Genomic DNA, 25,642 nt, shown 5'->3' on the forward strand with positions numbered 1-25,642 from the left:
ACCTTTGATCGTGTAGATCGCACAAGGCTGTGGGGTAAGCTTAAGAGTTGGGGGATTCCAAGCAACCTTTTGGAACTTAGTATAGGCCTCCATACTAACTCCACCGTAAAGATAAGGCTAAATAGAGAAGGGGTCATGTCCCGAAGTATTCCAACTGAGTCAGGACTAGGTCAAGGGTGCACACTAGTGGCAGGTCTATTTAACTTATATGTGTCTGATGCTAGTGACTACCTAACCCCTGTTGCATGAATTTCTCCTAAGGTGGGCTCACAACATCTGTCCTCGCTCGCATATGCAGATGATATTCTTCTATTCGACAATCAATCAAGCATCAAATGTCAAGTTTGAGACATTTATTAAAATCATCCTCTATCTTTGCCTCGGATAAGAGGCTCAAGATTAACTAAAAAAAACATGAATCTTGGTAGTATCAAAGAGCCCGAAAAAGCAATTACAAACATGGCTATGGGATGATACACGCATCATCCCCTCCACTCGTATGATATACCTGGGGTATATGAAATCAGCAACCCCGGGTATTGTCAACTTGAAGAATGCGCTTCATCAGAGGGAGACAATGCTGGTTTCTCAAACACTGGTAATAGATAAGAAATAAGGCTCTTACTCTATTCTACCTGTCTTACAATTTTATTACAATTGTATTTCGGTAAGGACATCCCATAACTAATCTATGTCCAGGAACTGTTGTATAAGTCAACTCTGCAATACCTAGAAGTATGGGAAGCAAAGCTGTGGAGGTCTGTATTGGGGGTTCCAAATTGTGTACTGCTCGCGGCTATGCCATTCGAATTGGGTCTATTCTCCATTGCTGCTAGGGTGTAGTGGAACTTACTTTCCTTATTTAGGAAAATACTTCTGTCATATGGTGATTCTCTTTATGCGACTTTACACAAAACTATGCGGTCAACTTATGATATGAAAACATCTAATGTTGTAACGTCAATTGGGTCGCATTGTGCAAGAATTCTTGGTCAAATTAACTCGAACACTGACACCTTAATCACAAATCCAAATAATGTAAAAAAATCATTACTAGATTTCGATTGGTTTGAGAACTTGCGCAGCTACCCCTCTATGTCGTATATAAATCATGAGTACAAAAAACAAGGAGAGATTGCTCTATACCTTACTCAATTCCCTGACAAACACCATAGGCAAACTTTTATGCAGGTGCGTTGGAACCTATGTATATGAAAGAAATTCTTGCACAACACGGCTTAAACGATTCTAACAACCTGATATGTCTATTTTGCCATCAAGACGGATCTGTTAAATCATCAAGACATTTCCGTTCTTTTTGCAATGAGCTGAGCACAAAACCGCAACGCTACCTGGCAAAAATGTTTCCTAACATGAATGGGCCAATGAACAACAAATATGGTAACGCTGTTTAAATGGACGCAATACTTCCGAAACTTTGGCTGTAGCTTCCTTTTTTAAATCTTTGAATCTAAATCAAAGTAATCTTAACATTAATACTGTGTTGGATACGGTAGTATCATAGTATGAATTAACTACTCTTGTTGTTTTAAACAAGAACTGTATGTCTTTTGATTTCCAAGTAATCAATTACTGCATTATATATGTTTTATTGTTTTTAACTTTCTTTTTTTTCTTCCTTTTAATGAATTGTTTTTCTTGATTTTATAATTGCTTATGTTAATTCTTAACTATGTCAACTTAGTTAAATTGATTTCTTTTTTCTATATCTGTACTTATAATTCGTTGTATACATTTTGTAAAGGTTATTTAACCATAAACAATAAAAAAGAAATAGTTATTCTACTACTCATAATAATAATACTATTATCCAAGGTTACCTTTGAAGGGGAATATAAATGTGTTGAAACTTCTGGGCATTTCCATAGGCTTGTAGTAGTGCAAGAGTTTGATAAACGTGTTTGCTTTGACTGACTATAACTGACCCAGTGCATAGCTCATAAGCTAAGTGCTGACTTCAGACATTATTAGGCAATCCTGCCCTTCCCAGCTTTGAATCCAGCAGCAGAGCTGACCACCACTTCATCCATCAATGTTGTCTTGCCTCGACATAGCACACACATTTTTGGACAAAACTACGTCTCAACTGAATTGAAAATGAAATGGTGCAGATGAAAATGCAATGAAAATGAGCAGAAGACATTTAAAACTGGATTGCCTTAACACCTGGGTGCTTACTGAAGGGTTTAACGAGCAGAGGGACGACAAATATTAAGTACAATAGCACATATTCTGGGGAATGAGAAAAGTATTCCAACAGCGCGTGACTCCAAGAAAATACTGCAAAGGAAATCCACTGTGACGTGAACATAATGTATTTAATTTGTATTGCTTTATTAATTAAATGTGCTTAATTTCATGAATTTAAAATATGTGAATTTAAAACAAAAATGTTATATAATTGTATATGTATTTATTCTCTCTACAATTTAGGCCCTAGAGTTTGGCATGAACACTTCCCACATGCTTTAGGAAAACAACAATCGCCGATAGACATCATAACCAGAGAAGTAGTATTCGATGATGGTCTGAAACCCCTCAGCCCATCCTACGATCCTTCCTCCTGCAAAAAGATTACAAACAACGGGCACTCTTTCATGGTTGAGTATGATGACAGAGCACACCGATCAGGTTTGTAATATGCTGACATTTGCCTTGTTTGCTTCTTGTACCAATTTGTTGCCTGACGTATCGTTTTTCATTATTTTTGTGACACCTGAGTAATACAGAGAATCCATTAGTATATGAAAATTGGAAGTGGCAATTGTGCATTCGCATGAAGAATGCCCACCTGAATATATGATTCCTGGGGTGAGAAACCTGTGGATCTTCATGTGTGTACAGCTGATAGGAATAGTATTCCAAAACACATGCAAGCCAATGGTGCAGGCTCCTGGATTAGGCCAATGGCATGTATGTGGGCCAAACTAAATTAAGATTTACAAGAGGGTGAGAGCTACACAAACCTTCTTGCTGGCTGCTCATAAACACCCACCACGCCAAACATAGTACACTAATACCTTGGATCACAGTGATGCAGCAAGCCCATTTCAGAACTATGCACATTGGTTTTTTTCCTGTTTTTTTTAAACGCTTTACTTTGATTTATTCAATAAACATTACAATAATAACATAAGGTTGAGCGAGTATAATAATCAAATAACCAATTCTATTTGTCAAACTTACATTAAAAATATTTAGAAATCAAGTATGATTAATACCCGCCCCTGAAGCCCAATGAATAAAAACACACAAGGACAACATAAAGCACAAGACTTAACACAAACCTCACAATACCCCCACAACCTAGCATCTAAACCCTAAGTAACTTCTACATATTGTATTTCAGTACCCCAACCTACACTCACCGATACAGATCATTAAAGGGTCCCCGTCGTTCGAAGTATTCTCCCTCCCGATTTTCTGTTACTGTTTTGAGTTTTTTCAAAGTCTGAAAGTCTTTGCATGTCCACCAACCAATTCTCAAGTTGAGGCTTCTTTCTAGTCTTCCATACTTTCATAATTTGTTTAGTTGCCATCAATAAATCTTTATCGATCCAATATGGAGAATCACATGCATTCTCACATCTACCCTCAGTCGAAAGGAAAATGACTGCCATGAGGTTTGCGGAAAGGAGATATTCTCAGCTGCATCAATTCTGTCTTATATATCCCTCCAGAAATCCACCACTCTCTTGCATTCCCAAAGCATGTGCAATAAAGTTCCCCTCTTCTGACGGCAGCCCCAACACAGATCATTATCTATCAAACCCATTGCACACATCCACTCTGGGGTCCAGTATATACAACCCAAAACCAATTGATGAATATAAAGCAACTTCAGATCCATTTGCTTTTACTGCCACCCTCCAAGCACTCTCCCAAACTTTCACCGACAAATCCCTCCCCGAATCTGCACCCCAGGCCAATCGTAGTTTCTCCCATGACGCCTTCATTTGTTTCTCTATTGGCATTAGCTTAAGAGAAGTTGGCACCATACGGGTGGAGTATCAAACATTTCACATATTTTACACTTCCCAATCATTGGCACCTTTAGCATCTGCTGCCTTTCAACCATCAATTTTTCTAAAACCCTATATCTCCAATGTTCCCCATTACCCAATCCATATTGCTCCACTAGCTCAGAAAAGGAAATAATTTTCTAACATTTCCAAATATCTTCCATTTTTAGAATATCCTTGTTGGCCCAACTTCGCCAATTTAGTATTTTGTTATCTATGTGCAACCCCAGATTAAGCCAAATAGATGCTTCTCCATACATGAATAGATCTTGTCCACACCCTATAATCCACTCTACCAAAGCGGTTTATGTGCCGGTTATAGATTCAAATTTTACCCCAGTTTTTTCCTAAAGGAATATAAACTATTTAAAGAATAAGGTTTTAGTATATCCCTTTCTGTAGATACCCAAAACGGTTCTGATCTCTACCCCTCCATAAAATAACGAGAAGCCTTCGTAAGCAGAAACCCTCTCTGATAATTCTCCAAAACTGGATACACAAAACCCCTTCTATAACTTGCCGAATCATAATAAAACAGGGAATTCTTGTCTCTTTACCCACACCTCATAACAAATTCATAAATATTCTGTCAATGCGTATAAGCCCTTTTTTGGTAGATTTCAGTGGAAGCTATTTTATGTAATATAAAACTTTGGGTAGAAGCATCATTTTAATAGCATTTACCTTCGTCCAGATATTCAAAGTCATACAATCCCATTTACGTACATCTTTTTGTAATGTCTCAATCAATTTTTCAATATTAAAATCTACCATTTTCTTCATGTCGCGTAAAAGATAAACCCTGCAAATATTTCACATTAGAACTTTCCCACTGACAATTCCAATAATTTAAGGCCCTATTGGAGGGATTTTCTTTAAGTGGAAAGACAACAGTTTTCCCCCAACTAATTTTATATCCAGATAATGATCCCACCTCTTCTATCATGTGTGTCAAAAGTGTACCCCCTCAATCTGGGTTGGCCAATACAATAGTCGTATCATCAGCATATGCTAAAACCTTAACTTCCCTGTTTCCTACACACCAACCACGAAGGCCCTGTCCTTGTCTTATATATGCTACAATTGGTTCCAGGGGTAGATTGAAAAGAAAGGGTGAAAGCGGACAACCATGTCTTGTTCCTCTGAATAACTCCACACTCTCCTCCTCTCCTTACATCTCTGACGTCTCTAAGAAGTCATACTACAAGCTGCACCTCCTCAGAGGTATTCTTCCTTTCCTCTCCTTCCCCCAGAAGCTCACTTTCTCCAGAGCCCTGGTTCTCTCTAGGTTGGACTATTGCAACAGCCTCTTTCTAAATCTGCCTGCTTCTACTCTCTGTCCTCTGCAACTCATCCAGAACAGGATTGCGAGATTGTCCTTGGCCTCAAGCTCAGGGATTGTATCTCTCCAGGACTGAAATCTCTGCACTGGCTCCCAGTGACTAGAAGGATTATGTTCAAAACACTCTGCACTGTCCACAAGGCCTTCTGGGGCCTCGGTACCTTCTACTCTCTCTTCCTAAATATCTTCCTTCTCTTTGCTCATCTGCCTCCAACTCCCTCAAGGTCAGTCGCTTCTCCAAGCAACAAGCTGGTGGGAGATCTCTATCTTCGGCTGGGGCCTCCCTCAGGAACAGCCCCCCTGCCTCCCTGAAACTAGAGGAGAACCATCTTCGGTTCCGGAAGCACCTCAAGACCTTCCTCTTTGCTTCTGATTTCTCTCCTCCTCTCCCCTGCTGAACTCCTGACTGAAACTGCACTGGTCACCTGGATACCCTCTGATCTCGGGCCCAGGTCCCCTCCCCTGCCAATTTCACACCTGCAATGCCGCCCGGGAAACACCTGCACTGGGAGGCTGTTTTTGTATCCCTACAGTCCCCTACCAGCTCTTGACACTTGATGTCCCCACTTACCCATGCACTTTCACAAGCTGGCCACACTGTTTACCTATTGTTCTTATTTATTTTATTTAGTTTTACTGTTGATCCTATGAATTGCACTGCCCTTTACCCTGCAGATTTCACTTTCCCCCCTCCCTTTTCCCTCTCCCTTGCCTTGTTGCGCCTTGAAACACTTGTCTATAGGTGCGTTATGAATGCCATATCATATCATAACTGAAACGCTGCTGAAAGCTCATCAGTAACCCAAAGTTTGGCTGAGATCCCATATTGCCAGGCTTCCACAGCATTTAAGAATTGAGGCCCAAACCCCATTTCAATTTGAGTGTAATTCAAGAATTACCAATTTACGTGATCAAAGGCTTTCTCAGCATCTCAAGAAATAAGCAGCATCTCCTCCGTCTTGGAATTTGATAATCCCATAATATCCAATAGGGTCCTACTATTGTCCTATCCATAACTACCTCCCATGAATCCCGCTAGCGAGTTATCAATCAATTCTCCAATATATTTAAGTAGCCCAGTAGTTAGCATTTTTGTGAAAATGTTTACATCTATATTTAGCAGTGAAATAGGACAGTAGTTGCTACATTTAGTAGTATCTTTTTCTGGCTTCGGTATCACGGTAATAACTGCTTCTCGCATAGATGCATTAAGAATTCCTCCTGATAAAAATTGGTTATATAGATTACAAAGCACTGGTGCTAGAATATTACTAAACAACCTATAAAAAATTCTACCAGCAACCCATCCATGCCTGGGGAATTTCCTAGATTAAGTTGGTTTATTGCTGTCTGAACTTCAGATTGGTGCATCTAACGCTTCTCTCCCTTCCTCAGATAGGCGTGAGATCTCTATTTTGGAAAATGTTTTAGCTAGTCTGTTGCTTGAGTAGATAAATCTTCTGCATAGGGGTGTGCATAAAATGTTCTGAAACATTCACAAATTTATTTTTTCTTCAATACCATTTCACCTCTTCCATTATTAATCAACTGAATGTATGACCTTTCTGTCAAATGCGTTAGTTTATTTGCCAATAGTCGTCCTCCTCGTTCCCCTTCCTCCCAAAATATTTGTTTCATAAAGTATAAACCTTTTTCAGCTTGTCCTTCTATTTCATCTTTTAGCTTCTGTCTTGTTCTATCCACATTTATTTTGTCCTTCCTGTTTTTGGACAATGCATATTTTTTTTGCATATCCCCTAGCTCTACCTCTAGATCTCTACATTTTTCCTCTCCCGTCTTTCTTGCCCTGGATGTCCAATTTATTAATTCCCCATGTATTGTTGCCTTAAAAGCATCCCACATAGTTAAAATATCAGCAGAACCTTTATTTTCAATAAAAAAGTTAATGATAAAGTTTAGTCTCACACACACCCATCTCTGAAGATGAATGTTTTAAGCCACCATTTGGTACAATTCGGCCAACCTTTTTCAAAATTCAATTTTAGTGTGACTACAGAATGGTCCGAAAGGCAATGCTTCCCAATGTTAGCCTTTACTACGTCCTCTATTAACCTATCTGAAATTGGAAAATATTCAATTCTCGAGTAAGAATCATAGACTGGAGAATAAAATGACAACTATCTATCCTTGGGGTAAAAAACCCTCCAAAAATCAATCAGATCAAATATTTCAATAAAATCTTGGAAGGCTTTACTCAATTTTTGACCAGTGAACCTACAATCCGATGATCTATCTAATCTATGGCTCAATACACAATTGGAATCACCCCAATCATAATACTATCACCTTTCACAATCTGTAAACCTTTGATCAAGGCTATAAAGAATTCAACCCCATTTGAACATGGTCCATATATCAAACCCAACTTTATTAGCATCTCTTCATACCTCACATCAGCCAAAATGATACCGCTTTCATCATCCATAAACACATTTACTATTGCCATACCCAACCTCCTACGAATCAGAATTCCCACCCCTCTTGATGTCTTGAAATGGCAGTTTAACAAAACTTTCGTATATTTAGAATTAATAAATCTATTCTCTGAATGGCCTATCAAATGCGTTTCTCACAAAAATATGTCCGCTTTCTCCCACTACAGCCTGGCTAGTATTTGTTTTCTTTTCTTAGGACAATTTAGTCCTTTCATGTTCCATGTAACCATTCTCAATGACCCTATCTTAAAGAAGCAATGAAAAGGATTTCTAGATCAGGGTGCCCTACTTCATCCAAAACAGTTCCAAACCCTTTAACTTCCCCTAATATTTCACCTAATGAAAAATTTGTGTAGACTACCCCTCCCTTAGCCCAACACATAAACTGGACTGGCCTGGCGGGCATACTGGCACCCGCGAGCAGAGCATGTTGGATGCACCGGCACCATTGTGAATGGTGCTGGTGCATACGACCTCCCCATTCCCATTTGAGCCCTATCGGGGCTCAAATTGAAATGGCGATCATTTTTTTCCACTGCCCGCGAATGGGCAATTACCGGGTCCTGCAGGGCCATAATGACCCGGTAATTGCCCATTTGCGGGTGCCAGAAAAAAATTACAAGTTTGGCGGCAGCCTGCCGATTTTACCGGCAAGGCTACCACCAAACTTGTAATGAGGCCCATAGACTTGTTTTTATTGAAAGTTGTCCATATAATAATGGACCGCTTAAGAGAATAATAATATACAAAGCTCACATGCATTTGAACTATACCCCCAGAACCCTGTGCCCAATCAGATACCTTACATTTTAATTCATCCCCCATTACTCAACTTGAAACAATATTATTAGTATCAGGTTAATTTTTAAATGTTTTCATACCTATACCCATATTCCTATCCCCAAACCACAACCCACATATTTCTCTTCAATAAAACCTCTACTAGAATAGAAAATTCCTATTAAAAACGTAGTCCTAAATCCTATTGAAATATACAATAGACCATTCTCAGTCTAAGTAATCTCTAGACACCTATGAATAAAATACAACAATAAGAGACCTTTTACAGAAATAATGCAAAAATGGCATTAGTCTTTGGCTGGGGCGAAATCATCCCTGGGTGAGTGGCGGCCGGTTTCTGGCCATGCCTGTGGCGGTTTTAAAAAAATATTTGGGAAAAAAAGTATTTTTTTCAATTTTATTTATTTTTTGAAAAAGCCTTCTTCGGTCGATAAATGAGCACCAACACAGGTTGGGTGATATTGTATGCATGTATGCATATTTGTTCTATAAAAAAGAGCTTAAGCCTAAGTGCTATACAATAACATTATCCTTTGGCCTTGGACGTCTGCTAGGACTCACGGTAATTTAGTGTACTTAGGAACAATGCTATTTAATGACACTTCTTGTTTTGTCAAGGGGTGAAAGGTCGTGTTTCATCGCTTCCCAGGATGTCACTTTGGGGGTGGGGTCAAATGACATCACTTCCGGGGATGTCATCAGAGGTCAATGGTCGGGGCGCGAGCAGTGGGACACTTTTTTGAGGTGAGGGGTGGGCCACTTTCTTTTGGGTGACCGGGCCTATTTCTTGTCCCAGTCTGACCCTGATCCAGTTTCAGCATTGATATCAGTGCCTTCTCCAAAAATGCCACAGGGTTCCCTCGCTCCACATTTTCAGGAAATGCAGCCACTCTAATGTTATTTCTCCTAGAGAGGTTTTCCTGCTCTGATGGATTTCCAAATTCCTTATCTGATCGTACAACTTCACAGTTTTGTCATCTGTAGAAGTAAGGTGTTCTCGATAGCAGCTACCTTTGTAGTAAGGTCCAAGTATCTATCTTCAGCATTAATCAGTTTGGTTTTTATTTTTGCAATGTCTTAAGTTAGGAGATCTAATAGTTTGTCATCCCTTCTTTCAGATTCATCTTCTCCTTTCTGTCCCTTTGCAGGCTGGGACCTTTCCGCTGGGCCAGGATCAGTCATTGTAATGATGGATGTAGTCTTAGACAGGGCATAGGAGCACAGCCTCTATGCTGTCATCTCTGGTGCTGACAGTTCTAGAATCCCTATGTGCATTGTTTTAATAACAAAGGAACACCATTCTAAAAACCCTTCTAAAATAGAATTTTTCCACGGGCTACCGTAGCTCGCTAGGTGCGCTGCTATTTGAAATTCCCACCAACACTTTTATTGTTCGCTAACCTAAGACATAGTCTCACTTATATATATCTCACCTTGTGTCAAGGTTCAAAACTCATAGTCTCTGAGATATTTTTCCTTGCTCTTTCCTTTACTTCTCAGTCACAGGGATATAGCTCCGAGCTCACTTTCAAGCATGTTCTTATCCACCAATTGCTACAGGGTATGAGTAAGGTTCATAAATATTCACCCTCAAGCCATGGGTTGCCCTTCTCAGCTAATGATGATACTTTTTACACATTCCTACCAGAAAAAATACCCCCCTTTTGTTTTAGTTTTTATCAATGTGTAATATTTTCACCCACCAGACATGAGTTGCCCTCCTGTGTCAAGGTCTCCGCTAGTTGCTTTCAGCTTCCGTTCTTACTCTAGGTCTGGACTCTGTGAGGGTCTGATTAATAACCCGCAGCAGTCTTAAAGCTTCCTCCTGTTCTCTGGCTTCAGTCTCTGTCAGGGGGTGAGATATAACTCTTGCCAGGCATTTGGGCCTGATTTTTCCATCCTCAGTAGTGGGTCTCTGACAATACCAAGCAACCCCATGACAGACACTACAACATTACCCCATTTGTAAACCGCCAACCCAACGCAACTTTGCATCCACACTATCCAACTATAACCTCACGCTCACAAGACAACCATTTTCAAATCTACGCCTCCATATAAGCTAACCCGCCAGCCTAAACGAGACCACTAGCGCTACACTACGAAACCCTCACCCAAGCTAGTAATTAGAAGATGGAATCACTAGACTGACACACACGAAACCGTAGCAAAGTTCCTGGCGATAGAAAGACATCCGAAACGACTAACCCGACATACACAACAAAAATCAACAGAGACCTAGATATGGTGATTCCCTTGCGTCAATCTGGACATGGTGGTAAGGACTGAACTGAACCACGTGCCACAAAGAGCAATGGGTATGGGCATAGGCCACAACTAGATAGATCCACAGGGATCCGTTTGTATCAGGCACAGACTGGGATGTAAGAGCTGGCCTGAGCAACAACAAAGATAGAATTGTGGAGACTGACTATCACAACATATGGACAGAGAGATGGGAGAATGCCATGTGTCATGCTGAAACAAGAGCACTATAAGGAAGAAATTAATCTAAACCTTGAAAGACACCTAATGACTGTGCGTCTCTTTAGACAACAATGCTAATAACCAACCCTGCTAAAACCTCACCCCTCTTCATACACATCTCAAACCCTAACTAAACACAACCATACCTCTTAAACCACAGCAACCTGTACGCACTTCACTACACCACAACAACACACCACACAGAGCCTTACACAACAGCACATGCCGGACACCGACCGGATCCCACACCAAAAAGCTCAGCGAGCCGTGCTAACTGAACTGCAGCTGCCCACAGCACATCACAGCTTGCTTGCTTGTTATCCAAACTGTGTCCTACTAACATACCCTAACCTACCCCTCTTTCTTTCAGATCTGCCAGAGCGCCAGGGGACCACTACGTTGGTGATAGTGTGTGGTGTAAATATCCTTTAACATTAACATTAACAATATCTGAGATATAGCCCTCAACAGGCTATCAGCTTCTCCTTCTTTAGGGCTGGTCTCTGCCTTTGTCTGAAATAGAACTTTCAGAAGGCTTTTAGCTTTCTCTCTCCCCCTTGGTTTGGTCTCAGCCAGTGTCTGATATATGGCCCTGAGCAGGCTTTTATCTTTCCCTTTCCCTCTCGGTTTGGTCTCAGCCAGTGTTTGATATATGGCCCTGAGCTGACTTTTAACCTGGTCTCCTTCACAGGGTCTGGTCTCTATAAGTGTCTGTGGTTTAGCCCTTGGCAGGCTTTCAACACTCTAGCTTGAGCACTGGCACGGTATCAGGTATTTTGCCAGTGATCTATTGATTGTGGATAAAGAAGGCACAATACATAACCCCGCTGAGGCCTCCCCAAGCCGCAAACAAGTTCATACCGAGGCTAGCAGGTGTCTGTGTGTCTGTTTATTTGTGTGTATGTGCGGTGGGTTGAAGAGTGGAGGCGCAATGTGTGTGGTGGGAGTAGGAGGGAACAATTGACAAATGTGAAGATTTGTTAAGAGAAATTAAATAGATAAGCCAATCCAAAACTCTGAGACAAAACTCTAGCAGCCCTAACCAGTCACCAAGGTTGACACAAAAAGAGAAACCCCTTAGACACTGTAAAAGAACCCAGTCAACGCAGCATCCATACTAGAATACACAACAGATCTGGACCAGGAGGATATCGTCGTGGTGCTCGCCACTTCCTACAGGAGCGGGGAGCACATCACTTGGTACACAGTGGCAACTTTGCTGGAAGAATTGTTTACTACCTGGACCCTGACACAAGGGTGAGAAGCCTGCAAGAGGTCTAGCAAGTACTTAAGCACTGAATGCTGAAAGCACAGGTTGTGTTGAGACCTACGCAAGTCAACCCAGACCCTGGTGAGACCTGTCCACTTTAATGCTGAGAAACCAGGTCATGATGAGACCTACTCAAGTAAATGCAGTTTGTGGTGTGACCACCCAGAGTAAAGGCTGAGAAGCTGAGAAACTAGGTTGTGGTGAGAACTACCCAAGTGAACCCAGGTTGCAGTGAGACACACTTAAGAGATTGCTCAGAAACCAGATCATGGCGAGACATGCTCAAGTGACCTCAGGTAGTGCTGAGACCTGCCCAAATGGATCCTGAGAACTCTCATCATAGTGAGATCTTTCCAAGTTAATGTTGAGAAACCAGGTCATGGTGAGACCTGCCCAAGTGAATTTTGAGAACAAAGATCCGTTGAGGTACCTGAACTTACAAACGATGAAACCATGAGGTCTTGGGAAGCCATACATTGAATCCTAAGGTCAAGAAGTGATTCATCTGGGAGGCGTGGCCAACATGCAAGCAGAGAAGACGTGAGTCTCCGAGAGCTCCTGTGGCCACCATCGAACATCCTGACTATATCCTGTCTGGCAAATCAAAGCCCATCGAGAGTACACCTGCAGAGGGGCGAGTACATGCTGCAGAAACATTGAAAAGTTGAATGGCTGAAACAAACTCCTGACAGAGTTATTCTGTGTCGACTACCGAGCCTGCCTGAAGAGGAAGCGTGCAATAAAATGGCCGCTGCGGTCTACCTCTGCTGAACACAGGAGTCGTTGGAGCCAGAACATCGCTCGGAGCAGGGACCACTAATTGGCACCGAGCGAGCAGCGGAGACGCACCACATTGATGACACCCACCAAAGTCCTGACAACAGACCCCCGGGTCTAGGCTAACACGGCTGGCTGGAGTGGCACCACTGTGCGCGGTGAGGAGGGACCTGTGACCACCATTGAGGACTATGCCTCGGCCGCAATCAGGAACGCCTGCAGGCGAGCCCACCTGGCTTGTGTGAGTGGCAACAAGGCAGAAGATTCTGCCGACGTAGGTACATAACCAGGGCAAACTGCTGGCCATGCCTGGAAACTCGAAGGATCCAGACTCTCGGGATCCATTGGAGGGGTGCCCCCGGTGCTCCTCCCGGCCCCGGACTCCCGATCAGCATCCCCTCCGGAGAGGGAAAATCGTCATCCCCCCCAGACTGGCCCAGAACCAACGGAAGGAAAGGCACATGGCAGTCAACGGTGGTCGACGTTTGTGGGCCCGACCCGAGGCCCCATGGAGTACGCACGTCGGGCAATTGGAATGTGAGCCAAAGGCAGATGGAGCCGGGAGAAGCCACATAAAATAGGAGAATCCATATCCTGCACCTCTACGTTTCTAAGACAAATCTGCTCCCCACACCACATCGTGGGTTGGCAACAACCTGCCTTATTGCTCAAGCCCCGGCCGTGTAGAGGCGTCCTTGAATGGGATGCCAGCTGCCCAAATGGGGCCAACCATACTTTTCGGTGGAAGGCTGTGGGAGAGTCCGTGCAGCGGAATACCCGACTCATCACCGACTGCACCCTCATTAGCGCGAGACGAAGCGGGACAGGCTGGTCTGCCTTTCACTTGCTGGACTCGCTTGCACCCTACTACCCACTGCCGGAATAAGGACACACATCCATGAGTCTGCAACACAATTGGGGGCAAAAACTAACCCGACAGAAGGCACTGTGAGAGCACATCCCTTCCCTCCTGAAGCAAGAGCGCGGGCCGGCCGCTCCCGCTGGGGATATCACCTCGAGACCCTCGGACCGACTGCCAACACCATGTTAAGAGGCCGCTGGGTGTGCGCACAGTGGTCCCGGCACTAGGGGCAAAGCTGCTCTCCCCGTAACAAGGAGGGCTGTCACAGTGGAGGGCACCGGCTGCTTTTCCCCTACCCCTCCCTACAGACACATAGACGATGGCACAGCACCCAGTGAGGTGTCCCCCGGAGGCACCAAAACTGCCCTCTACGTTTCATATCACCAATAGTTGACACTCAGACACAGCGGGAAGTGGCGTAGATGAGGGCGCGCCCAGCTGCAACATACCCTAACTTCCGGTTTAAAAAGACACTAGCAAATTGACACCTGGAAGCGAGAAGATTGTAAAGACAGGGGGGAGCATGACAACACCATAAAGGACCAACCCTAAGTAGGAATATTGACCTGGTTCGGTGGCTTGGAGCCGTGGTGGGGCCGCAACAGTGCTCTCCCTGCGCCGCACGTGGCTGCCTTCCACCAGGGACCACAAATCGCACGTCATTGCCCCTCAGCATGGGAGACTGTTGCCCCTGCAGGGTTAGAGGAGTGAGAGAAAATTAAGAACACAGTATAACAGCTGCTACCCACATGAAAACAGGGCGCTGGCAACATCACCAACCACTATCTACAGCCTTGCGAAAAATACTATAGAGCCCAATATATTGCCTCATGCCAGCACTGACTCCATAGCCAGAACAAACACGGTGTACTAAGAGGGCAGAAGATACTGTGAACAAAACTAAAAGAACACCCCTCTGGGAATATTATTACGGACGTGCTACCGAGGTGCAAGACACTCTTCTGGACCAACCCAACAGATGTATGTCTGTGTCTTTGGCTAAACAACTTGTCGTGTAACCCGAGAGGAACGCCGGGAGCGACGTAGTGGTGAATCTGTGAGACTACAGGCTGTCAACTCTGCGGAAATTGCATAGAGGAGAAACGGCGGAACGTAAAGCCACCAACTCGTAAAGCCACACTCGTAAAGCCACCAACAACCACATCCAAACAAACCACAAACTCCCCCCCTACCTGTGTCCCGGGGTGGCGATGAGACATTGGATAAAGCCCGGTGAGACGGCGCACCCCCCGGCCGGACCCATCCTGCTGCAGAGGTAGATCTGTGTCGACTTGACGCGCCTGTCATTCTGAAGGGTTACTCCAAGCTGCAATGTCACAGACCCTCGAAGGGACAGAAGACCTGTAAAGGCGGAGACAGGGACACTGCGATCCGCAACCACACGAGGTGGACCTGCGCCCTGCACATAACATCAGAAACGGGGTTTGTATTGCACTGTGAAAGTAAACCCAATCGTCGATCTGCCGGAGAGGTGCGTCACCGTAGGCTGCCTCAGCGCACTAAATCTACCCATAGAGACACTGTCAACCGGTGCTCGGACCCTCCCCACCTGCCCTCTGACGCCAGGACAAAGAGCCCAGGAACACAGTGCACCCCTCACTCCACGGTAACTATTGAACTAATCACGGGCAAAGACAAGATAAAACATGCAACCACACAGAGCACGATGGATCAATACGCGACCAGTACATCTACCCTGTCACAGGCGACACCTCCTTCAGTTGCTGAACCGCTATCGTTAAGTGACGTAATGGCTGCCATTGCCAGCTCCCGCACTTCCATGGAGAAAAAGATGGACGGCCTAACAGCAGAAGTATCCTTCCTCCGTCATGATATCCAGGAACTATCCTCTCAAACCACTGAGGCGGAACAACACATCTCCGGCGAAGAAGATGACCTTGGCGAGGTACATCAACAGCTGTCACAGACAACGATAAGCCTTAAGGCTCTGGAAGCACGAGTGGAGGAGGGTGAGGGTAGATCGTGCCGCAATAATATTCAAATCCTGGGCCTACCAGAAAACACAGTGGGGCCCGGTATGGAACTTTTTTTGGAAGAGTGGTTGGCAGACCTTTTCGTGGCAAAATCTCTCTTGAAATTTTTCGCAATTGAAAGAGCCCACCAGATGCCAATGGGAAGGCCCGTCCCAGGCGCTTCTCTGAGAACAGTCATTGCTAAACTCTTAAACTGCCGGGACAGGGATCCAATTCTGCAGATGGCTTGTACAAAGGCAACAATCACGCATAACGGCTCCAGAGTTGCCTTCTTTCCGAATTACACCCGAGAGGTGCAAAAGGCCAGGAAATCCTTCGAACATCTAAAGAGGAAACTCCAATCTATGAATATGAAATATGGCCTGCTCTTCCCAGCTCAGCTCAAAATCTACCACAAGGGCATGTCGGTGCACTTCAAACACCCGCAAGTGGTCAGAAAACCACATTGCAGGGAACTGGGAGATGGGCGCCCCAGACCATGGTGGGAGACCCCGAGCACGACAGAATAGCAATATTCCCGCACAACAACCTTTACCGCCGGAACAAAATGACCTGGGACAAGAAGCGGACTCCTGAGAGTGGCAACTCGAATACGTCAGACACTGGAACAGAGATGGTGTAGATGTAGGAGGGGTGTTGAATTCAACGGGGGGCTTGATGGCACCCTCACTATGCCCTCACCTAAGTTGCCTATATAAAATGTTGGCGGCCAACGAGAACACCCCCCAGATGCCTCCAGCACATGCAGTAAGTCTTTGGTGAAGCTAAAGTTGGGACGTTTTGGGTTACTAAGTTAACGCTGACACAGTAGTTTTCAAGTGTCAGCTATGTTCATGTGACAGATACTTCAGGCTGGGACAGAGTATAGGGAGGAGGTGGAAAAAATTGTAAAGGCTTTAATGTTGTTTAGGTATTGTTATATGTCCTCATGGCAGAACATGCATGATCACTCACCACACATCATTCAGAACCACCCCGATTTCATTTACCCACCGAGCACAGCCCATATACTCATTTCACACAGAGTTTACAACCCTGGTACCACATACCACAAATGGCTTTTAAACAGACTCAACTAACACCTACTGGCCGCCCTAGATCTCTCAAAATACTCACCTGGACTGTGAACGGAATGGGCTCTGGGATCAAGAGACGTTTTATAGACACTCCCCCGATATGGCCCTTATCACCGAGACACACCTGGTAGGATCGGTGTGTACTCTCTGCCGGAGAACAAACTATTGTCCCGCATTCCACATGGGATACACTATGGGGTCTCAGGGCGCGATGATTTTACTACACAAACGCATCCCGTTCACTCTGCTTATAGTGAAGCAGGACCCTAGGGTTTGCTACGTGATACTCCTTGGCACACTTTCGGTAGAGACACTGGCCATTGCTGCAATATATTCCCCGCCGGGACTCTGAGACGAACTCCTAGATGAATTAACCACCCTGATAGCAAAACACCAACTAGACATGTGGATACTAGGGGGGGGACTTCAATGATGTAATGTGCAATGCTATCGATCGCACTCACATTTGGGGTCGCAATCCAGCTACACTTACTAAATTAGCTACATTCACATCAGTACTAGGTTTCCGTGACATATGGAGAGAACTTCACCCTAGGGACAAATGCTATTCATTCCACTCAGAGGCCCACGGCTTCCTCTCTAGATTAGATGACCTCTTCCTCCCAGCCACGGATACACACACGGTACTCGCCGCAGAACTACTCCCCCAGGGCATCTCGGATCACTCGCCTCTAGTGATGGAGATGCGTGTGAATGGGCCAGCTCCTCCTAGGACATAGCGATTGAACAACTATTATCTGGGCTTCCCTGATCTAATCGACCATCTCACTGAAAAAAACAAATCAATACTTTGAAATAAGCTCCACGGCAGTGGATAGCCCTACAGTGGTGTGGGAATGGTACAAGACGGTGCTTAGGGGGGGGGAGATAATTTCCTGGACGTCCAACAAAAAAAGGAACCCTTACGTAAAGTGACAGAGGCTGAAAAGGAAGTGGAGGAATGGGAGACTAAATATATTTTTGACAATGCCTGTGAGACTCACCGATCCCTCTTAAAGACTAAAGAATGTCTCGGTAATATTATGTTGGATAATGCCAAACACGCACACAGAGAATCAAGGGCTCGGATCTACAAATATGGGGATAAAGCGAGTAAGATGTTGGCTTGGCAGGAGAGAAGAGATGAGGGACAACGACACATTAGAGAGATAGTAAACGAACACAATGAACTGATCTGCTCGGACCGGGAAATGGCAGAAGCCTTCGCTAATTTCTATGCCGCCCTTTATTGTAGCCCAACCTCCCCAACAGACCTCTCTTTTTTATACAGCGTCACACTTCCATGCCTATCCGAGCAACAAAGGGTGCAGCTGGATGGCGACCTCACCGAGGCTGAGATTGTCGAGGCCATGGCGCAGCTGCAATCTGGGAAGACGCCGGGTCCTAACGGATTGCCGGTTGAAACCTGGAAAAAAACTAGGCGTCGAAAAAGTGGCAGATCCCCTCCACAAGATGTTCCTCGGGGCTAAGGAACAGGGTACCTCCCGCCACATCTATGTAAAGCCACCACGTATTAATTCCCAAATCGGGTAAACCCCCTGAACCATGTTCCTCATACAGGCCTATATCATTGATCAATGGGGAGGCCAAGATTCTCGCCAAGCTCTTCGCCATCAGACTGCAAAGGGTTATCTCTTCCCTGGTCCACCCTGACCAATGCAGCTTTATGCCACAAAAATCAACGCTAATGAATATACAACGCCTTCACCTGCTAATGGAACAAGCTCATATCATAGATGCGCGTCTTGCGCTGCTGGCGATTGATTCCGAGAAGGCGTTCAATTCGGTTATATGGGACAGTCTCTGGGAAACCATGAGGCGAATGGGATTTGGCAAGTCATTCTTGAGCTGGGTGCAATTATTGTACGCGGATCCGCAATCCGAGGTGAGAGTGAATGGGTGGCCCTCTGAACCCTTCCCACGCCAGGGATGTCCTCTATCCCCCCTCCTCTTTGCACTAGCAATCAAATCCCTCGCCCTATGGCTTCGACAAAGCATTGCTTGGACAGGTTTCAAGTGGCCAGAAGGCAATGAAGATAGTGTCCCTATATGCAGATGAACTTTTTATGTACTTGAGTGATCCAACCAAACCTGTCTGATAATTATACAAACGTTAGCACGCTTCAGCGAATTAAGTGGGCGAAAGGTGAAACACACGCTATTCCCCAAGACTGCCCTTACAGAGTAGAGCTCGAAGGCTTCCATTACTTGGGGATTTGGGTCTCCGGAGACCTGTCAAATTATGTGGCTCAAAACCTACACCTGATTACGGACCGACTTACTAACGATGTGCGGCACTGGAGGCTCCTCCCCCTAATGTTGATGGGCAGGGCTGCACTTTTCAAAATGATGGCATTACCGTGGTTCCTGTATGTCTTACAGAACGCCTCACTTAGGGTCCCTGACCCCGAGTTCGACCTGATAGAGAGCCTCCTTAGGGAACTCATATGGGGGAGTGGACAACCCTGCATTGCAATAACCACATTGCAGAGATCGGTTTGGAAGGGAGGCATAGGGGTTCCACGCCTCCAGACCTATTACTGGGCGAGCCAAATGGCAGTTATCAATTACTTACTCCATGGTGACCGAGAGTTGCCACACATTAGGGCAGAGCTGAGTGGTATCCACGACATGGAACCACTTCACTTGATCTATCAACCCCTCAATAGACCTCTTCCGCAGGCGATGGAGGCAAATGTTGCCGCGGTTTGGACACAGGCACATATCTTCATTGGGTGGGGGAACAAAGTGACCACACTGCAACCCCTATAGCACAATCCTAATCTTGCTGAATTGAGGAAACTGAGACCATGGCCTAAGTGGATAGAGGCAGGGATTACTAAAGTGGGTGACATCCTTGCCGAGGGTGGCATAGCTTTGTTTGAAGTCTTGCAGGAAAGATTTCATATCCCATGTACTGAATGCTACCAAAACAAGCAACTGACTCACGCTCTGAGGAAACACATCCCAGCAGACACTGCAGTGTCTGAATGCACACCTTTAGAGCGTAACATACTTACCACAAGCATCTCCACCAAACTTACTTTCACCCTATTCAATGCCATGACCTCTTTTGCCACCCTGGAACTGGCCAATCTCAAAGCCAAATGGGAAGCAGATGTGGGAATTATTGAACCGAAGGACTGGATACTGGTGCTAATGGATACGCGCGAGATCGCATTCGCCTCCAGACTCCGTCTAATCCAACTCAAAATACTGCATTGAATCTGTTATCCTACAACTGTCCTGTATGATTGGAAACGTGCCCCAGACTCAAGCTGCTTAAGATGTCGAGAAGCGGAAGGCACCTTCATACATATTCTGTGGGAATGCCCTCGAATTAAAACCTTCTGGAGTAAATGTTGCAACAAACTGACAGAGGTTCTTACCCGCACCATACCACTCGATCCGAAAACACTTCTGTTGGGTTTTCCCGACGAGAACACTGTCAACAAATGGGAAGGAGTGTTCTTATCCACAGCAGCGAGCCTGATGAAACGCAATATTGCTAAAAAAGAGGCACCTTTGACGGCCCTACCCTGGCTCAATGGATCGCCGACATGGACGTATGTGCAGCCATAGAGCATAGAATATATTCAGCAAGAGGCTGCCCTACGAAGGCTAACAAAATATGGGAGAGATGGGAGGATGGAGGGAGCTGAGGATCCCCTGCACGCTATGTAGGCACGGGTGTGTGGTGATGCATGACATTTGTGCAAAGTATAATCTGATGATGTACGTGAACAATATGAATAAGACCATGATCAGGATGTATGGTTGTAGATAGATAAATGTAAGTTTCTTTTCTCTTTTTGGTTGGTTTATAAAATCAATAATAAATGTTATATTAAAAAAAAGAAGTGAATATAACGGTGCAGAAAGGAGCGCTGACCACAAAACCAGTTCAAGCTGGAATATAAAAAGGCTAAGGTGAATCCTGGGGGGAAGACTGAGAAGCCAGAAACCTGGGAGAGGTCTAGAGGAGGAGTTTAAGAGCAGGAAGGACCAACTGAGAAGGAAGCACACAGAGTGGAAACGGGATACAAGAGGGGCAGATGAATGACTATGAATTTGAGGATTGGTAAATGAATGAGAGTGAGGGAGGATGTGTGAATGAATGGTTTTTGGGATACGTGAATAAGGGTATGGTGCTGGAGGAATGGATGAAGGATTTTGATGATGGGTGTATGAATGAAAGTTTAAGAGCATATGGTTATGTAAAGATGAATACATGCATAAGTGTGAAATGGAACCATGGATTATTGAACAAACATGTACGGATGAATAAATGAGTCTGAAGTTGGTCGGTTGACTGAGAATGAGGGGATGGGTGAATGAGTGTGAGGATGGACCCATAAGTGAGTGAGTTTCAGAATGAGTTAGTCCTGGAGAAATAACACAGTAAGAGAGGACAGGATGGAGAAAAATGGATTATTAAATGCATACGTGTGATATGAATAAATGGATTACTGAACAAACATGTAGTAATCAATAAATGAGCGTGAGGATGGGCGGATGAATGAGAATGTGGGGATGGATGAATTAGTGAATTTGAGGCTGGATGGATAAGAGAATGAGCTTGAGGCTGAGTTACCCCCGGAGAAAGAACACAGCAACAAAGCACAAGATGTAGGAAAAGTGATGACATGGGAGAGTAGGAGAGAATAGCAAGCAAAGAAGAAGAAAACAAGAGGCAGATAACTCACAGGTGGTGAGAGATTGCACAAGGGACAAGTGGGGGAGAAAGAGTGCGAAGAAAGAGAGCAAGAACGAGTGTAGACGAATGTAGAGACAGAGTAGAGATAAGGAGTTGAGAGAAAGAAATAGAGAAATAAGGGGGGGGCTGTTGCGCATGACAGAAATGGCTGCCTGATTCCAGAGCTCCAGCTCCACTGAGATATCCTGCACCATAACATCCATTATAGCACTGCCTGCGTGGTCTATCTGTTCTGGGAAGGCAGTCCAGCTATCTGTGGTTAGCCGGCCGAACTCCTGTGGGTCGGGACCTAAGAGCGCCAGAGATACAACCTCTGGCAGATCAGCCGATGCATGCGGCCAAAAGTATCCTGCTACGAGCTCCAGGACGATTCATGCGAGTGCCGCGGCGCGGCTGTGGTGCTGAGGCCCCTGATGGGAGGAGCCTAAACTGCGGCCCATGCCCGACGTCTTGCTGGTAATTCGTGGGGCTATCCGCAACACGGGTGGTTCAATCAGACGACCTGACCTGCATTCCAGTCCGGCCCCCGATGTAACGCTCACCTGATTCCCGCAGAGGCGCCGGTCTTGACTGGGTGAATGCCGTATCTTCAAAGGTGATGTGTAACACACGGTTGGCTCTTTGGGCTGGACCTCTGTGCACTGGATGTCTGACTCGAAGAGTAAGATGTCTGCAGATAGAAAATATGGGATTAATGTACTGGGGTTATTGGGTGCCTCTCTCCTCTTCCCTTTCTCTTCTCCTGTAGGACCCCAAAGGTTAACACCCTCACCTTAGGTAAGTGAACGCCGAGCTCTCCATCTGCCTCGGGGCAGGGTGCCATAACCAGTTTCTTCACTGGATAAGGGTGCAGGCCTCTTGACCTCAGAGGACTGCTGTCCGTCGTTAACTGCACGAACGGTAAGTTCTGGGCACTTCAAATGTCTTAAAAGTCTTTTGTAATGATATCTCTTGTTTTGCAGGGTTCCGGCGAAGGCGGATGGCGGGCTGATGAGAGTTGAGGATCGAACCCGCGTGAGGAATAGAAGCGCCTGGAAGCACGTAAGTAAGCGCTTGTAGCCTGCTTCACGATGCGCACTAACTGTCCCTTTTATCTTGCAGGTACAAGTTCAGAGCTTTAGAGAAGCTGAAGGGTGCTGGAATACCCACTGGATTCGGCGTGGCAAGGAGTAATGGCACGTGAGTAATAAAGTTGCCCAATGTCTTTAAACGCACCTTCTTTTGTCTTTCAGATGCGGGATGCATCGCCGAAGGCCTCCGGAGCGTGCGAAGAGCTGGTAAGCTTTTGTCTTTCAGATGCCGGAATGCAGTGCGAAGACCTCCGGAGCATGCGAAGAGTAGGTAAGCCTTTGTCTTTCAGATGCCGGAATGCAGCGCGAGGCGTTGGTGACAGCCGATGGACCAGGTAAGAGATGCGCTGCCACTGAAGACCGTAGTGCTAACCTGTTTTTCTTTGTCTTTACAGGTGCTGCTGAAGACTGGATTCCAGGATGGTAAGCCTTTGTTCCCTTAGGCCCAGGATCAGAAGCAGAAGACACGATGAGCGTTCTGCTGCAGAGAATGCAGAATAACGCAAAGCAAGATTCATCTATCGGGTGTGGTTTAAATAGCCTCCTGTAGTGCTTAGGTGTCTCCTTCCACAGCCACGCCTAGGTAAGAAAAGAGTTCCTGCTTTCCAGAAGAGTTCCAGTGTTCTGAACCTAGAGAGTGGCTCCTACCCCACCCAACAGGAAAAGTAGTCCCAAACAGAAGAGGATCAGGGGTTCAACTGGCAGGTAAGTAAGCAGCAAGGTCTGCTGCAGGTAAGTGCACCCAAGCATTATGAGCCCGGTGCTTCCAGCGCTGGGACTGGGCATCTTTATGAGCCTGGTGCCACTGGCGCCAGGACAGGGTCCAAAAGGTCCCAATTGGGACTGGCTGGCACTCGGAACCGGGGTTATGGGTCTGCTTCCAAGGGAGTCGGGCAAGTCCTGATCTTTTGGAAGCAGAGATCATGACAGCACCCCCCCTCAAGGCCCCTCCCAAACCGGGCTTCTCCGGGGGTTTGGGCTTGTTAGGAAATGTTCGATGAAATCTTTTGATTAGACGAGGCGCGTGGACACATTCTGCAGGTTCCCAGGATCTTTCTTGGGGACCGTAGCCTTTCCAGTCAATCAGGTAAAATAGTTTAGATTTGGAGATCTTGGAATCCAGGATGCTTTTGACTTCAAACTCGAGTTCTCCATCAACTAGAATAGGTTTTGGAGATGTAGTTAGTCGGGTTTGAGGTTGCACGGGTTTTAATAGAGACGTGGAAGACCGGATGGATCTTCATGTGAGGGGGCAAGTCCAACTTGACCGCTACTGGATTTACTATGGTAGTGATGGAATAGGGACCAAGGTATCTTGGGTTGAATGTGCGTGGTCCTTTTAGAGGTAGATATTTGGTGGATAACCAGACTTGATCTCCTACTTGATATTGGGGGGCTTCCTTCCGATGTTGGTCTGCTCCTTTCTTGTATTGTTCTTTAGCCCTTTGAAGGTGAGAAACGGCTTCCTTAAAGGCTTGGGTGATTGTAGAATGCAGGTGGTCTACTGCTGGTGTTCCAAGATCTTGGAGTGGATCCAACTCCGAGGTTCGAGGGTGACTACCGTATAAAAGAAAAAACGGGGTCTTCCCAGTTCCCGAGTGGACAGAGTTATTGTAGGCATATTCGGCTATCCAAAGGATATCTTTCCAAGTGTTTTCAGTTTGTTGTAGCATGCAGCGCAAATACTGTTCCAGAGTTTGATTGGTCCTCTCGGTTTGTCTGTCGGTTTGAGGGTGGTGGCTGGTCGAAAGTCTCACATCAATTTGAGCCGACCGACAGCAACTTCGCCAAAAATGAGAAATAAATTGACTACCTCGATCCGAAATTAGAACTGAAGGAAAACCGTGCAGTCGGACGATGTTTTCGAGAAATTCTCGGGCCAGAGTTGCTGCTGTTGGTAAGCCTTTGAGTGGAATGAAATGCGCCATCTTGGAGAATAGGTCCACGATTACTAGGATCGTATTGTATCCCGAGCATGGAGGTAGATCGGTGATGAAGTCCATAGAAAGCGTATGCCAAGGGCGAGGCGGGATGTCAATAGGGCGTAAGAGGCCGGCTGGTTTTTCCTTTTGACTCTTGTTTTGGGCGCATACTCCACAGGACATTATAAAGTCTCTGATATCTTTTTTCCAAGACGGCCACCAGAAGTAACGCTTGATCTTTTCCGAGGTCTTGGTCATACCGGGATGTCCTTCCATTAAAGAATCGTGATAACAAGAGATTACCTTTTTCTGTAAATCTGTGCTGGGCAGGTATAACCGTTCTTGGAAATATAATAGGTTGTCCTTCACCGTAAAGTCCTTTCCCTGCAGATGCCAATTCTGTATGTCTCCTGGAGTTACCAGTAGCCTGGCTTTATCCTTAATTTCCTCTATGGATTGTGTGGCAATTACACCTAGAATTCTTTGTTCGGGAATGATAGGTACAGGTTTAGGATTGATCAAATGTTCTTCCACTCCCATCCGTGAAAGGGCATCAGCTTTACCGTTTTTTGTACCAGGTCGATAGGTAATTATGAAGTCAAACTCGGCAAAGAATAGTGCCCAACGGAGTTGCCTAGAGGATTGAGCTTTTGCGGTTTTCAAATATTGCAGGTTTCGGTGATCTGTAATCACAGTAACGGTGTGTCGGGCCCCTAGAAGATAATGCCGCCAAGCCTTAAAGGCGGACTTGATAGCTAGAAGTTCCTTATCAGTAATAGTGTA

General features: G+C 45.3%; 1 protein-coding gene across 2 annotated transcripts in view; it reads left to right on the forward strand.

The window, feature by feature from the left end:
• Positions 1 to 25,642, forward strand: part of LOC138497680 (carbonic anhydrase 13-like) — a 1,250,189-nt gene that overhangs the window by 262,442 nt on the left and 962,105 nt on the right. For both annotated transcript variants that reach the window (XM_069621291.1, XM_069621292.1), the window contains exon 3: positions 2,455 to 2,652. In XM_069621291.1, coding sequence (XP_069477392.1) covers positions 2,455 to 2,652 — 198 coding nt within the window. The remainder of the gene's footprint in view (positions 1 to 2,454; positions 2,653 to 25,642) is intronic.

Source organism: Ambystoma mexicanum, chromosome 5q, assembly GCF_040938575.1.
Source record: "Ambystoma mexicanum isolate Mex_15411 chromosome 5q, UKY_AmexF1_1, whole genome shotgun sequence".
In the NCBI taxonomy this organism is placed as follows: domain Eukaryota; kingdom Metazoa; phylum Chordata; class Amphibia; order Caudata; family Ambystomatidae; genus Ambystoma; species Ambystoma mexicanum.